At 37.1% G+C, this 17,427-nt stretch overlaps 1 protein-coding gene across 1 annotated transcript in view; it reads left to right on the top strand.

Annotated features, from left to right (window-relative positions):
- Positions 1 to 17,038, top strand: part of LOC131425373 (monocarboxylate transporter 12-like) — an 81,660-nt gene extending 64,622 nt beyond the window's left edge. The window contains exons 3-7 of the mRNA XM_058587212.1: positions 8,434 to 8,607; positions 8,673 to 9,075; positions 9,134 to 9,679; positions 15,347 to 15,641; positions 15,708 to 17,038. Coding sequence (XP_058443195.1) covers positions 8,434 to 8,607; positions 8,673 to 9,075; positions 9,134 to 9,679; positions 15,347 to 15,641; positions 15,708 to 16,196 — 1,907 coding nt within the window. The 3' untranslated portion in view covers positions 16,197 to 17,038. The remainder of the gene's footprint in view (positions 1 to 8,433; positions 8,608 to 8,672; positions 9,076 to 9,133; positions 9,680 to 15,346; positions 15,642 to 15,707) is intronic.
- The last annotated feature ends 389 nt before the right edge of the window (positions 17,039 to 17,427 follow it).

Below are 17,427 nucleotides of genomic sequence, written 5' to 3'. Positions count from 1 at the left end.
AAACTAGTTCTTTTGGACCGTACGCGGACTGACCATCTCTAGTGTATTCCAATACTTTTTTAGCCTGATATAGTATAAGGTTAAAAATTAAAAATGAATGAACTAAAGAACAACACTCCTCCCTCAAATCCGATTACTTCTAACAACCAGTGGCGTCTCGTGACCAAATTTACGGGTTATGCACTGCTTATATGGTATGATATCAGAACCGTTTCGACGTTGCAACTGAGACAGCAATTTGTTTTCAACTACCATAATCATAAGCCACTGAAGCCTCTGCTGAATGTGTGCATACAAGTTCTCACAGAGCCTATTTGGCCAGTTGTGCAGTGCACGAGGTGCACATGGGGACAAGAGGCCATTGCTAACAACATATACGATATTCTTTCAGAGTTGGGCTCTGGCGAGAGAACAAAATCCTTCTAGAATTCTTAAAATGTACGCTTGTCACTTTGGAAAAACAACAACAATCTATGCCTCTAGTGACTGAGATGACCTAAATTTGACTCTCTTATCATCAAGCTCTTACGAACTCTGAAAAACCAATTTCAGCTGTCAAAGAAGGAAATCAAATATTCGTTGCAAACGGTGGATAAAATGAAAGTCGAGAGCTTTGTCGATTTTGTGAATCCTATTGAAATCAATACCAAGATAACTGAACAAGTGTTGTCACAATTTGACATTACTGAGACAAATTTTGGTAAAATCAGGGAAATAATTGGCTGGCAACTAAAAACACGGCCCCTAAGAATTCTTAAAAAATTTATCAAATATGTTACCTGATGTTACGTTTACCATTATGCATACTTATTCTGGAATTTGAAGAAAAACACTAAAAAAGGTCCTAAGTGCAAATGACAGTTCCTCTTTCTTTCGATTATTACGGCAATCTTTCTATCTGTCTAACTGTCATTTGCACTTGGAATCTTTTCTAATATTTGTCGATTAATAGAAATCCAGCAGAAGCATCCAAAATATCCTTATTTTTCATTATGAGCAGAGATTATGCTATTATTGATGACAACTAAGAAAGCTCTTATTGATTTAAAATTGCTGAGGTGTTGGCTTCATTTTCAATAGATTGTGCACCATTGAACCTGTGAGAGACAATAATAAGTTTCAAAACTTGTACTGAACTTCTAGTTCAAATACAAAATGAACTTCATCTTTTCATTTGTTGTATCAGGAAAATCATGATGCTGAAAATCGTTACTAAGATTAGGACTAGTAAATTTTTTCCCGGATTTGCACTAAAATTCCAGACTTTTTCACGGTTTTGCCTTTCTCATATAGAAAGGTTATGCAATCACTTGAAAAACCGACTAGTGAAAACATATACCAAGTGTCATATACCATTCGACTCAGTTCATCGAGCTGAGCAATGGCTGTGTGTGTGTGTGTGTGTGTATGTGTCAAATAATCTCACTAGGTTTTCTCGGAGATGGCTGAACCGATTTTGACAAACTAGGATTCAAATGAAAGGTCTCGTGGTCCCATACGGAATTCCTGAATTTCATCCGGATCCGACTTCCGGTTCCGGAATTATAGGGTAAAGTGTGTTTAATATTGTACACCGTCACTTAAACCGGCGAAGCAAAAAACGTGAAAATTTTTCTAAACTGGTCTCAAAACTACACAAATCGATAGTCATTATCAGTAGGCAACTAATCAAACCGATTCCGGCTCTCCTGGTTCCCGGTATCCGGTTCCGGAAGTACCAGAAATAGTGGTCATATATACCAAAATGGTTCTCACTCACTTTTCTAAGCGATGGTTTGACCGATTTCCACAAACTTAGATTCAAATGAAAGGTCTCGTGGTCCCATACGGAATTCCTGAATTTCATCCGGATCCGACTTCCGGTTCTGGAATTATAGGGTAAAGTGTGTTCAATATTGTACACCGTCACTTAAACCGGCGAAGCAAAAAACGTGAAAATTTTTCTAAACTGGTCTCAAAACTACACAAATCGATAGTCATTATCAGTAGGCAACTAATCAAACCGATTCCGGCTCTCCTGGTTCCCGGTATCCGGTTCCGGAAGTACCAGAAATAGTGGTCATATATACCAAAATGGATCTCATTCACTTTTCTCAGCGATGGTTTGACCGATTTCCACAAACTTAGATTCAAATGAAAGCTCTTCCGGTCCCACACGGAATTCTTGAATTTCATCCGGATCCGACTTCCGGTTCCGGAATTATAGGGTAAAGTGTGTTCAATATTGTACACCGTCATTAAAACCGGTGAAGCAAAAAACGTGAAAATTTTTCTAAACTGATCTCAAAACTACACAAATCGATAGTAATTATCATTAGGCAACTAAACAAACCGATTCCGGCTATCCTGGTTCCCGGTATCCGGTTCCGGCAGTACCGGAAATAGTGGTCATATATACCAAAATGGTTCTCACTCACTTTTCTCAGCGATGGTTCGACCGATTTTCACAAACTTAGATTCAAATGAAAGGTCTTCCGGTCCCATACGGAATTCCTGAATTTCATCCGGATCCGACTTCCGGTTCCGGAATTATAGGGTAAAGTGTGTTCAATATTGTACACCGTCACTTAAACCGGCGAAGCAAAAAACATGAAAATTTTTCTAAACTGGTCTCAAAACTACACAAATCGATAGTAATTATCATTAGGCAACTAAACAAACCGATTCCGGCTATCCTGGTTCCCGGTATCCGGTTCCGGCAGTACCGGAAATAGTGGTCATATATACCAAAATGGTTCTCACTCACTTTTCTAAGCGATGGTTTGACCGATTTCCACAAACTTAGATTCAAATGAAAGGTCTCGTGGTCCCATACGGAATTCCTAAATTTCATTCGGATCCGACTTCCGGTTCCGGAATTATAGGGTAAAGTGTGTTCAATATTGTACACCATCACTTAAACCGGCGAAGCAAAAAACGTGAAAATTTTTCTAAACTGGTCTCAAAACTACACAAATCGATAGGCATTATCATTAGGCAACTAAACAAACCGATTCCGGCTATCCTGGTTTCCGGTATCCGGTTCGGGAAGTACCGAAAATAGTGGTAATATATACCAAAATGGATCTCACTCACTTTTCTCAGCGATGGTTTGACCGATTTCCACAAACTTAGATTCAAATGAAAGGTCTTCCGGTCCCATACGGAATTCTTGAATTTCATCCGGATCCGACTTCCGAATCCGGAGTTATAGAGTGCGTACTAGAAGAGTTTGTGTGTCATGTTAGTTGGTGGCCGTACGAACCGACTTTGACTATACCGGTTCTCGGGTTCCGGTGATGGAAGTGCATATAATAGTGAATTCATTTCGTTCTCTTAAGAATGGCTTACGCAATCAAAGCACTGTTTTATTCTGTATGTTATGCATAAACAATCACTTGGTTTCTTTCAAAAATCGAAGAGAAAATTTTTGAATAGAATACCACAATATTATATGTACATGAGAAAGGCATCATTACACCACTAGGTGGATTAAGACAGGTTTTTCCCAGTAAAACCAAATTCCCGACTTTTTCCCGGTTTTCCCGGTCGCTTGCCACCCTGATTTTCGGATTTTCAGTTCGGTAATGTTTTTGCAGAAAAAATCATCACGTTGTTCTAAATAACCGAATTGTCCGCTATTCTTATAATAATTGACATATTCCCCATATTTTTTTCCGAAATTCGGTTATCTAAAATACATGTACCAAAAACTTGGTAAATTTGTACCGAACAGTTTGCACTTTGAAATAATTCGGTAAATTTCAGCGATCAGCAGTTTATCAACTTTTAACGAATCGCTCGGTAAAAATTGCCGAATCCAATTGTTATACGCAAACACCTAGCATGCCATTTTGTATTTTAGTTGAACTTTAGCCAAATAAGTTAATTGGAGTTAATTTTGAACAAAGTTCAATGTCTGGATGCTTCGTTATTCGTACTGTTCAGTAAGTGATATAATTATTTCTACAACATGTCATCTTAACAATAACTATAAAAGCTATAGTGTTTAACTATAAAAGCCACCTTGTAGATAGACTGTTTGGAATCAGAACGCTTACAACAACTGGGAAATGTTTTCGACGAAGTTTTATAGAAAAATATTCATATATAAAATAGATAACAAAATGCATTTTTATTTCAATTGTTTTGGTGTGTGTTTTCCGAGATTCCAAACATTAAAATAAACATTCAATATTGATTTCATACTGTACTGAACTGTACGAATAACTGAACTAATTGGTTGTTTTTGAGAATACGTTCGGTTATCGTTCCGTGCAGACTAAACAGTATAATATTACTGAATCCTCATCACAAATTACTGATCAGTATAGTGAAAAATGACAGCTCGAACAAACTTCAGTTTTACGGAACGTTCGTCAATAAATAAATTACTGAAGTGATTGAGGTACGTTCAGCTGAGTAAAAGTCGGTAAAAATATTACTGAGTTCTGTAAAGTAAATTAAGTGTGTGGTTCCTCATTAAATCTGTAGAACCTACACACTTAGTTTTTTTCTGCTGAGTCTCGGCAAAATATTTGCCGAGGCTCGAACCACTGAGTAATTATCTCGGCAAAAGATAAAATTGCTGAGTGTCGGTAATCTCAAATTTGACAAACGTCAAAAAATCGTCAGTAAAAAGTTTACTGCCTGTTTGAATTGAAGTTTATGGATTACTGAGCCTTCAGGAATTGAAAGTAAACAAATAATTCGTTTTTTTTTCAATTGTAAACATTCAATTGGAGATCAAGATTTCATTTTTTGCGTATAAACATACGCACAATTGTAAAATGTGCAATTCAGATTAAACGGCGACTGTCGAATATGTATGTGCATCTTATAAGATATAAAATCACAAGTTTTTTCAAACTGTGTATAATTGTATGAAATGATTATCAAAGTATTGCTAAGATTGAAAAATTGGTGTTTTATTAATGCTAAATACAAATTAATGGTATACTCAGTATACGAAAAGGAAATGCAAACCTTAAAAGAAAACTACACGGCCAAAAACATTTGTTTCTAATCACCTCTATTAGAAATATTTATCAGATATTTTTAAGTATGTATGAGAATTAGATAGTTTTTGATTTCACTAACCTTTTCACGAAATATCGATTTTTTTTCCGGCTTCCAATTTATATATGTTCCAGCTACACGAGAAATGGCGAATTGGTTTTTCTACAAAATCGACATTAGATGACAAGTGTATCGCCGAATTTCAGTAAATGCTAACACACTGTGCGAATTTTCGGCAAACAGCATTTCATTATACTTCGAGAATCGATTCAGGGGACGGGTATAGCGTGATGGGTTAGTCGATGACTTTCACGCAGCCCGCCTGGGTTCGATCCCCAAACCAGCAAATAGAGCCAGACAGCTTTTCTGACCCGAATAGGCGAATAACCTGAAGGGTAAAGCCTCTATAATTGAAACAAACAAAAGAAAAAAAGAATCGATTTTAGGTGTGTATAATTATCATATTCTTCATCCTCTTATAATTTCTAGTTAGTTATCATCTTATAATCTCTAGTTAGTTAAAAAAGAGAAAAAATTAGATTCAAATGAATGGTCTTATGACCCCAAACATAGTTCCTGTAATTTATTTGAATTTTGCTACTGGATCCGGAATTACAAGGTGGTTAGTGCAGATAAATGAAAATATGTTCATTTTTTTTTTGTTTTCGCAGAGAAGGCTGAGTAAACTCCAGAACACCGAAATTACATGAGTAGGGCTAATTATTTTACCGATTACTCGACTTTAAATCAACGAATTGTGATAAAATCGCGAATGCATTATCTTTTCTTCGGGTCTAAGAAGCAATACCGCAGAAAAATAGTTCGAAAATGATTCAACATTGCTGTCACATAGCGACACGAGAACTCAAAACGAATGAACCTATTTTCGCCTTACCTTAAAGTCAATATATCGAACAGAGAAGGCACATCTCACTCTAACTAATGGTTTTCGTATATGAGATGACTACTGGAGCTGAAATAACAATTGGGGCCATTACCTCAATGCTTTTTTTCATCTGGAAGACAAGGGTGAGGGTGACAGTACCCTTATTCATCCCAGCTCCACTAGTCATCTCATATACACGAACCATAAGTTAGAGTGAGATCTGCTGTCTCTGCTTTGATGAAAATGCACAATTGTCAAATTATTTTTGGCGCGGCATTGCTTTTTAGAGCCAAAGCGAGGATAATGGATTCTGTTTTATCACTATTGTTTGACTGAATGTCGAGTAATTCGTAGAATACCCTGGCAACTCTACTAATGAGATGACTATTGGCACAATATCTCTAATAGTGGATTTTTTTCAAAATGCCAGATTGTAAACATCAACAATATGTTCACAGTCCTATTGCAACATGATTCGCGGGAATAGTATTTTTAGGACTATATTCAGTATGTTATTTATGAGCCTAATGCTCTTAAAAAATACTATTATTTCACTAATGCAGCAAGTTTTACGCGTAAAGCATTTTTATTCATCATGCCCTAAACTGTCCAAAAATATACTATTCGCAGTATTGAATTAAATTCTTTTGTTATATTGCAGAATTATCTAGCCAGTACAATGAAAACATGTTTTAGGAATAATTCTTGTAGTTTTGAATACCATCACTTACATGCAATGGCAAATACGCCTCTTCCATTTCAATTTTCAACACAAAACTAATACAACGAATAGAATTTTTGTTTTGTGTTTTGCTGTTTTGGTAGTAATCGAAAACAATACACACTTGAAAAAAGTTGTTTAAATTTACGCCTTTATTAATGCACATAAAATGATCGTCGTAATTCACTTAAATTCACAATCCGAAGCATGTAAAGATAAGTAATGTCTTTAACTTCACAGTTCATTTAGCTGAAGCTTACATCGATACAGACACAACAATTTTTTTAACATCTAAATAGATGTAATATTGCGTCATCACCGGAGGAATTACGGCATGCTTGAATTTACATCAAGCGTAAATTTCATTTTTTTTCTAAGAGTGTAACTGATTATGAGACCCGCCTCTTTTCAAAGCAGATCCAAAATCTGTACAACCCAAACTATCGTTTTATGCATTTGATTTCCAATTGTAATATTTTAATACATAGGGCTACTGTATCAACAGTCATCTAATTAGTAGAGTCGCATATTATTTTGCCAATTACTTGACCTTCAATCAACGAATTGTGATAAAATTGGATACAATATCATTGCTTCGGCTCTTAGAGCCAATGTCGCAGAAGAAATAGTTCGAAAATTGTTCAATACTTCTGTAATAGCTAAGCAAAAACTCGAATGCAGCTATTTTCATCTTACTATGAAAGTGAATCTATCGATAAGAGGCAGCAGATCTCACTCTAACTACTGGTTTTCGTATATAAGATGACTAAAAATATAAATCTCAGCTACAAACATTTTTGTCCTTCTAAATTGTATATCCATACAACAGTGCATTTGCTTTAGTACATTTACGACTGAAGCAATAAGATGAGCTTGAACCTGAGTCACACAACTTTTATCACAAAGCACAAACAAGAAAAAGTCAGATTCAATATGAATGTAAATGTACGAAAAAATATTTCATTAACGGGACTATATCTATGTTTGCTATTTCATTAAATTTTTTCAGTCCATTTTTCGTTGGGTGTCTACAGAAAAAAAATATTCTAAGTACATGGCAACTAACGTTATAACGAAATTATTAACTCGTTATTAATGTTACTAAATCACAATGCGAAAAAAGGTTGTACAAAAGGTTTTTATCAGAGTTATCATTCAATAAAATAAATTCAAATGTTTTGCATAATACAAAGCACCATTCGCACAACATTTTATAATTTTTTCATAGATAAATATTGAGAAATAATTCGGCGAAGAAGTATTTTCGAGAACGCGCTTTAGAAATTATGTTTGGTGGCGTCCACTGTATCTCAGCGCAAAATTATCGGAAGTCAAAAAATTCAAGGAGCAAAGTTGTAGTAGATATTTCTCTAGAACCCAACGTTTTTATTTGATACTTTTCTAATTTTTTTAATTTTTGGTAATTGTTTTATGTCAAAACTGCGATTTTTCACGAAAAACAATCCGTCATTTTGAGACTGTAAAACCTCCCCAAAATAACAAAAAACGAAAAGGAGAACGTTGGGGTTAGGTATTTCTTATGTAGAAAGTGTGTGCAAAATTTGATAATGATTGGTGAAGTAGTTTTTAGAAACGCGTTTAAAGTTTGTCTAAAATCTAGGGTAGGGTGGGATTTAAAATAGTTCAACTGTCATCTCTGTAAAACTTTTCTATTCTAGATTGGAACCATTATGAAATATAATTAACGAGAGTGGTAAACGGTCAAAACAAGGAACTGGCCAAAACTCCCGTCTAAAACACCAAACTACTTACGAATCGACTTTAAACATTCATTTCCCTTTCCGCTTTTCTCATTTAACTTTTCCAGGTTGGCTTGGCGCTCTTTCGACGGCGGTGGCACTTTTCATCTCACCCCTGACGATTGCAGTGTGCAAACGGAAGTCCACCCGGCTGACGGCGGTCATTGGCGGGCTCGTAACGGCACTGGGCTGTCTTTTCACCTCGTTTGCCTCGCAGTTTCATCAGTTGTTTTTTAGTTACGGTAGGTGATTCTCTCTTTACACCGGAAATCAATTGTTTCAAGAATCTGATTTATTGCCAATCCAGGAGTCGTTGTCGGTGTTGGTGTGGGAATGACCCGAGACTGTTCGACGCTGATGGTGGCACAGTACTTCAAACGGAGGCGCGAGTTTGTCGAAATATTTATTGTGTCCGGAAGTGGTCTCGGCATAGCGATCATGTCCACGTTTATCAAGTGTGCGATCGACGCAATCGGATGGCGGCTAGGTTTGCAAGCTGTCACCGGAACGGTGTTTATAACGTTCATTCTTGGAACCTGCTACCGAAGTGCATCCCTGTACCACCCGCAGCGAAGGGCAATACTGCACCTTAAAAATCAGAAACGAAAAATCAAGGACAAAAATAAGCACGACGATCGTCCACCGTTTTTCGATTTCAGCACACTGCGAAGTAAAACCGTACAGATACTTCTAGCTTCCACGGGAATTAGGTAAGATTCGGTTAGTGCATTCATGTGATGAAATAGGTTAAAATAAACTCGTTTTCAGCGCCTTCGGAATCAACACTCCAATTTTCTACCTCGCACACCAAGTTGAAATGGACGGAATAGGTGACAAAGTGATGATCCTTCAGGTCTATCTGGGACTAGCATGGTCGTTGGGATGTGCAGCCTTTGGAATGTTAGTCGTTCGCAACAGTGTCGAATGTCGGATAGCACGACAGTACCTTTGCCAAACGGCAACCCTGATGTGCGGGTTGTGTATTCTTGCGTTAACTGCTGTACACGGAAATTACCATGGATACGTGATGTTCGTTTGGATATATGGTATCTTCTGCGGAGGCTATCATTATTCCCTTAAGATGTATACTTACGAAAAGGTTCGAGCGAGAAACTTTGCGCGGGCGTGGGGTTTCGTGCAGTTTTCCCAGGCGATCCCAATTGCGCTGGGTGTGCCGATTTCAGGTTACTTGAATGAGGCAGGATCAGGCAATACCGGCTACTACTTCAGCTCGGCCTGTGCCGTGATTGGCAGTCTTGTGATGTTCCTGATCGATCTGCATCGACGAAATGTATCGCGGCATAAGCACACTAGGTAAGTGCAGTAAATAAATGTTTACTGTTATGAGTGTTTTGATTGAAAAGGATTACTTACGAGTGCATCTCATATAAAGGGTATTTTTTAAAGTGCCATGCTGGTCATCCAACTGTCAAAGTCACTTCTGATATTTTGTTCAGTAATTTTTGATAATTTATCATGAAATACTAAAATAGTTCAATCCGTCAAACGCACAGAGAATCACGTGATGTTTTTTGGCGTTCATTAAGGTTCCACTGAACGTAACATTTTTGGCTCAATGAAATTGTGAACAAACAAAATTGGCATTTTTGGAGCAGGAGCTATCCTCACGAAGTTCTAAACACACCATTACACCCAAACAAGTGCACTGTTTGGCGTGGAATTAAAGCTCTCAGTGTCTTTAATTTTATCCAAAATTATAGGGCGATGGGTATCAAAACTTTCAAAGTGTCATACAAAACGATCCAAACCGATACGCATCGGTGTGGAAGAAGGAAACACAACCACCTAACACACACAGCGTGCTTTATTCAATTTTGCATAGCGTGCAGGTTTACCACATTTAGATCTATATTAACTTGACATAACTGTTTACAAATTGAAAAGGTAATAGTAGTTTATACTCAGTTTTTGATTTTATTCAAGTTTGAAAGAAAAAATCTTGACAGAATCTTCTAGTGATGTTTCTGAATATATAAGTAATATGAGAAAAGCATCATTACTCCACTGGTGAAGCAAAGATATTGTATCCGATATATCACAATTCATTGAATGTAAGTCGAGTAATCTAAGAAATAACATGACGAGTCAACGTTCTGAGCGTTAATAAAACCTATTTGTTTTATGCAATTGGAGCACGTGATGCCAGGTTCACAGACTAATCTGTGCTTCACAGATTTTCAATTTTCTGCACAGATTTTAAAAATGACACAGATTTCTGAAAATGATCACAGATTTTCACAGATTCTGGAATAAATCACAGATTTTCACAGATTTTTTAAATCGAGCTCAGTTTAGCACTAAAAAGCACAGAGCGGTTGAGGAAAAAGGTACAGAGCTTGGTGGTAGTGAGACCTTTTTTTTTTGCTCACCAAATTGATTTTGATCTGCTATCATGGTACGGAAAACGGGCACAGACAGGTTTTTGGCTTGATCACAGATTTTTGAAAAAATGACCTGGCATCCCTGTGTATACGTCCTTGAGATCGAAAAGATAGATAGATAGATATATAAAAACTATTCAAAATTGCGTACATATCGAGCATCTCCTGAGACTGGTTTTTAAAAAGTAAACACGATATCTTCTAAATTTTGTTTCAAAATTCTCGATAAACATTAGAAAAGGTCCCAAAGGTAAACGATAATTTCTCTTTGTTTACATTCTCTTTCAATTATTACGGAAAATTACTGTATTTTTCAACATATTCATAAATGCAGATCGAAAGTTGATGGTTTCAGTCATTATTCTATGTAAAGTGAAAGAGAGAGTAAACAAAGAGAAACTGTCATTTGCACTTAGCACCTTTTCTAGTGTTTGTCTTCAATCGTCTCATAGTACACTAAAAATAATTTGCACACTAGCATCATGTGCAAAGCATTTGATCAATCACTGCTCGTAGAACACATGAAATTTATGAAAATATACACTTAACTCAAAAAATGAATGTAAAAACTGTTGATATTTAGTGGAAATCATGCTACGTTTATATGAAATGCACATAAAAACGATAAGATATCTCGTTATCTCTAGATTCTATATGCATTTCATGTGAATGTCACATTGTTTTCCACATAGATTTCAATTGAAACAGAGTTGACCGGTTCAAGTGTTCTGCACATACATTTGTGCTGTACTCATTCCCACTACAAAATGAAGTGTTCAACACATGTAGTTCGATTCAATAGCAAAACACATCACATCCAAAGGAAAAACACGTCAAGGCTAAGTGAAAAAAAATCTCACATCTTAGTGAATTTGCACATGAAATCTTGAAACAAATCGCTTTGGTTATGTATTGATATGAAAAAGCATATTAAATTGAAGTGGTGTTTACTTATGAATCGATCGTGCAAATTTTTATCAGTGTACGCACACTGTATTGTTTGTCGTTCCGGTCATAAGCGATTTATTTTGTCGACTGTCTCGGACGAGATATGAAAGAGAACTGAATTTTTATTCATTTCTTTTTGCCTTTCTCATAGATATGCAATCACTGTGAAATTCGATTGTTGAATCGAGGCCCGGAGTTCGTCGAAATCGCAAAATGTGTGTGTGTGACAAAAATATGCACTTGATTTTATCGCAGATGGCTGAACCGAGTTTTACGAATTTAGATTCACATGAAAGGCTAGAGCGCTATTGAATTTTATCCGGATGCGGAATTGAATTTCACGAGTACATTTATGTATATTGTGATGCAAAAACGAATTAAGTCCTTTCAATAAGCCATATAATTCTCATATTGTGCGTGTTTCATTAGTTGATGGTTCTCAGCTGCCGATTTCAAAAGTACTGGAAATGATTGTCAAAAGTTCTAAAACGAAACTTACTTTATTTCCTCAGATATGCCCAAACCGTGTTTCACGAACTTAGGCTCAAATGAAAAGTCTTACGGTCTCTTTGATTGCTGTTGAATTTTATTCGGATCCCACTTCCGTTCCCCACGAAATTACATGGTGAAGTGTTTCTAAAATCTTATCGTGTTATTTAGAGCGAAGATGCAGTATACGTAAAAATTGTTCAAAATTTTGCTCAAAACTGTTTCAAATTGTAGTTTGTTTTAGTTGCTGGCGAAAAGAGTCGATTTCGGTTATATCGGTTTCTAGTTCACGGTTCCGGAAGTACCGGAAACAGTGATCAAAAATTCCGAATACTGAACTGACTTTATTCTTTTTTTATTCAAGAATCAAATGGTATGAGTAATACAAGAAAGGTATCGTAACACCACTGGATGGATTAAAACAGATGTTTGATCATAGGTTAGATGTTCACAACAACTCTGGGAAAGCAAATGTTTTCTCTCGATAACATATAAGAATATGTAATAAAACAGTATCGAAATATCCTGGAATTCGGTTGATTTAACCTGTTGAAATTGTTTGATAACATTAACAAAAACCTGTTTTAATCCACCTAGTGGTGTGATGATGCCTTTCTCATATGACCAGTATTGGTGATTGTCGATAATTTGACAGAAGCTGCTCGATATTTCTCTATATTGTATACAACATTTTCAATCCGGTAAAAGTTGCTACAAGAACTCGTGTCTCTCAATGCATGAACCGTGAGAGAATTTTTCTACATTTCTTCGCTCCACTTCATACTCTAAGTGTTTCACGGCCATTAAACAAATTCATAGTCTCATAATGATCGGTGCTATGTGGAATTTACCAAGAGAGAATAGAAAGTTGACAATTATCGCAGAAAATCGTATCGATGATTCGACTTGAGGATTCTCATACTAGGTTGCAATATTTCAAAACCCTTGGGTGGAGCATTCACATACATTTTCATATGCACATTAGAATAATCGGGAATAGTAAAATGATTCTATCGCAAATATCATCTGCCCGTATAGAATCGAATCGCGAAACGAGAATAAGCGACCGTTTGTTGCTTCACAGAGAATCCCCACAGCAGCGTGCTAACCTTTGATTCTCAGACAGGTCATCGAGAGAAATACGCTCTCGCACTGGAGTCTATTCTATGTTAAATGTACCATGCCGGTTTTCGTTGCTGCGATGATATCCATCTCTCTTTGGCCAGGAGTAGGGTACCTGCGGCTCGCGAGTCACTTACGGCTTTTTGGATTTAAGGTTATGATAAGAGACAGATAGTTCTATTGAACTGTAGGAAATAGTTATCGAATATTTCTAGATGGAGCTTAGTTTCGGCTCAACCGTCTGTCACAAACATAGGGTCAAATAAATGATATCACGATCTCATAGGTTATTGCTGAACTTAATGCAGGTCCGACTTCCGGATTCGGACTTACAGTTTTAAACATTTCAAAGCATTTTCCAAAATGGCGAACTTAAAAGATCTACGAAAGTGTTTAAAGTTTTAGCTCAAATTACTCGATGACCTTACAAACCAACTTCGGCTATACCAGTTTCATTTTTCAGTTCCGGTGATACCTGAAAAAGCGTTATAAAACTCCAAAATTCCACTGTCTCATACAATGTCAATGATAAAGGCATCATCACACCACCAGGTGGATTAAAACAGGGGTTTTCAAGTAATCATTCTTTATGGACAGCGAGAAAGTCAAAGCAGATCTAGTTCTGTGCTTTCAAGTTGCTAAAAAGTTCCACTTGTATTTCTAAGCAATGAGAAAGTTTATACGCAATACATTGTGACGTTCTGTACTTTGAAGTTTCCAAAAGTTCTGTGGGTACTTCTGGGCAGAAAGACTGACCTTTTAGTGAACTTAAAAGTGTAAAATAGGTTTCTAGTTTCGGACGCGAAATGTGCCAGGTTTTATTCGTAAAGGTGATTTCTTAAGAGGTATAGGATTCAATTTAAAAAAAACGAAAAATTTGAGAAAATTGATGCAATCTTTATTAGAATCGATAGAGCGATCAATATAATTTAATGTTTGAAAATGATTTCATGCAAATGTTGGTCGTGGCTCCGCGCTCCAATTTTGGCACACTCTCTCCAACATATCGGCCGGTATTTCACGAATAATGGCACAGGCGCATAATCCACACCTAACAGTCTTGGGATGCAGCTCTTGCAATACTTCTGACTGATCTTCACTGCAGATGCGGCAATTTTGCTTGTTGACGTATCCATTCGACCAGAAATTAGCTTCGTCGCTGAACACAACTTATCGATAAAAATGTGGATCTTCCTCCATCTTTGTCAGCGCCCATTCATGATTAAACTATAGACCGAACGACGATTCATGATTATACTATAGATCAAACTGAACAAGTTTGACCAGGGATGCCAGGTCATTTTTTCAAAAATCTGGGATCATACCCAAAACCTGTCTGTGAAAATCTGTGACCGTTTTCCGTACCACTATTGCAATTCAAAATCAATTTGCCGAGCAAAAAAAAACAGGTCTCACTATCCATTTTCCGTACCATTACAGCAGATCGAATTCAATTTAGTGAGCAAAAAAAAAGCTTTTTCCTCAACTGCTCTGTACTTTTTAGTGCTAAACTGTACTCGATTTCCAAAATCTGTGAAAAACTGTTATATATTCAAGAATCTGTGAAAATCTGTGATCATTTTCAGAAATCTGTGAAAATCTGTGTCATTTTAAAAATCTGTGCAGAAAATTCAAATTCAAAGTGAAACACAGATTAATCTGTGAACCTGACATCCCTTAGTTTGACAATAACACAAGACACGATTCACGCGTGATCTGTCAAAAACAGTGTTGCCAAAAAGATACCAGCAAAAAAATCACATCATCATCATCTCGCAATCATCACAACCTGTTTTCACATGAATCGACTCAACCTTTTCTTAATTTCATTATTCTAAAATGAACCAGCTTATAATTGAAAATCACTAAAACAAAACAAAAAATCTTGATTTTTCACCCGTGAAAATTTCCATCATCAAAACCAACATACAATACTTTCTCACTGTTCAACTACTCATTCCCTCATTTGTTTCCGTAATTTATTTCATCTTACAAAACTTCTTATGTTTTCGATAAACAGAGCCAACGGAACTCGCCACCTGTGCGTCTCGGAAACATGCCCCCAGCGCAGAAAGCTGTCCTTCTCCCAAGAACCGGACAATGAACCGGGAATCATCACCGGCAACACCGCTATGATGATTGGTCCGGAATTGTTGATACCACAGCTGAGCGATGGAGCTGCTGAACCGATAAATGGGTTAGACAAGCCAGAGCTGACCTGTATATCCGAGGAGGGCATTGCCGATATGGATCTTCCCGACAATTTACTCGATGATCTTGACTACGTCGGTGACTGCATCACATCATGTAACAAAGTAAGTGCCATGTTTTTTATATGCCGAAATTTCCAACATAATTATCACACTTTCCAACATCTCCAGGTCGAGAACTACCTAATGCTGAGTGAATTCGAAAACAATCTAAGTGCCGAAGTTCCTATATTGCTAGACAAACGAGGCCGTCGGCTCTCACTGTCCAAAACCAAAGCTTTGCTCGCAAACCAGCTTAACATTCAACACTACCCGGATTGTGCGCTGGAACAGCTGAATAAATCCAGTCAACCCCCACCGATTTCACCGATTATGGAACACGAGGTTCCACCTCCGGACAAAGAACATCACAATGACCGGAGTAATCATCATGGTCACCATCACGGCAACCATCATCATCATCATCACCATCACAACCATCAGCATGCAACTGACGGATGTGGCGGAACGGATGGTAACGAGAAAGTAGCGGCCAAAACGGAGAATCTCAGCAACAGTGGCAAACCTTGTCGATTGAATAACAAATGGCGCCCAACACAGCAAGCCGGAACTTTTCTCCACAACCGTGTAATATCTGTGATCGATGAAGCCTCCGTGTAGGGGTCAGTCCGGTATTAGGTAAACTAATTCGATTGCTTTCCAGAATCGAATGAACAATACCGAAATGCTGTTTGGTTTTTGTTCTCCGAATGGCATTAATATTTTTGAAAAAATAGTTTTTCTTTTTTTCTGGGACTGAATAGGTTTAAATCGTACCTGATGTGAATGAATATAAGAAATGCGTTTTCTAAAACATGTGAAAAAGTAATCGAAGGGCGCCTAAAATCTACTGAACGTATGGAACGAATATATATACTTTAGAAACCGATAGCAAAATCTTAATCACAACTCATCTATTTCACAAGGAACTCGGCACAGAAATTTTACATTTAATCGTAAGAATCGGTTCAAAAAGTGGTGGTTTCAGCTACGTCCTGCACCAGTATCAAATGAAAACGACCACTGCCCATCTGATAGTGTCAAAAAGTGCGATGCAATAGAATAGATATGCAGCAGCTCTCAAGTCGTCTATGCAAAATACTTATTGTAAATAGATATTCTATATGTTACTGCAGCGTAAAAGCTGACCTTAAATCGGTAGCGCTTTTTGCTATTACACCTTGCTTGCGAAGCATTTTGGTAGCGTTTTTGGAGTGCAACAAACTTATTGTATATTACTGTACATGTTAGCGAATAAATTGATACAAGTATCATAGCAAAAAACAGCAAAACTATTAATTGGTACAACAACAGTATATATTTAAATTGTTCCATATGATTATGTACTCCTGATATATTTATACATATTTATTGCTATACGATATACAGCAGACTTGTATATTCCATAACAGAAAGTCCGAACCAGTCAAAATCTCAGTAAAATCAATAAAGTAGAACAAGTGTTTAGCCAACTGTTTGTTTGTTTTTTTTTGCATCATCATCGATTGCCATTGCCGTTTTAATGGATAAAAGTCTAAACGATCTCTCTCGAAGCTCTGTAAGCTTCTACTCTAGTTCCTTTTATCCAGTTGGTTGTTACGATCAGTTCGACGATTCCGGATAGAGTAAACCTTGTTCGACTACTCGGTGTAGTCTTCAACAATGAAAGTAGTCTACACCGACTGATAGTTCGCCTCCCGAAACCCACACCTGTCGATACCTGTCGAAGATTCGACCGAAACGATGTTCCGGTTGGAGGAAGGGTTCCGACCCTCTAGTGCCCCGACGATCTAACCCTGTGCTGTGTTATGATCCACTCGTCTAGTCCCCGACAAAGGATCTAGGATACACC

This window comes from Malaya genurostris, chromosome 1 (assembly GCF_030247185.1).
Source record: "Malaya genurostris strain Urasoe2022 chromosome 1, Malgen_1.1, whole genome shotgun sequence".
In the NCBI taxonomy this organism is placed as follows: Eukaryota; Metazoa; Arthropoda; class Insecta; order Diptera; family Culicidae; genus Malaya; species Malaya genurostris.
Note: the sequence above shows the minus strand (reverse complement) of the source record. Positions and strands in the feature narration are given on the sequence as shown.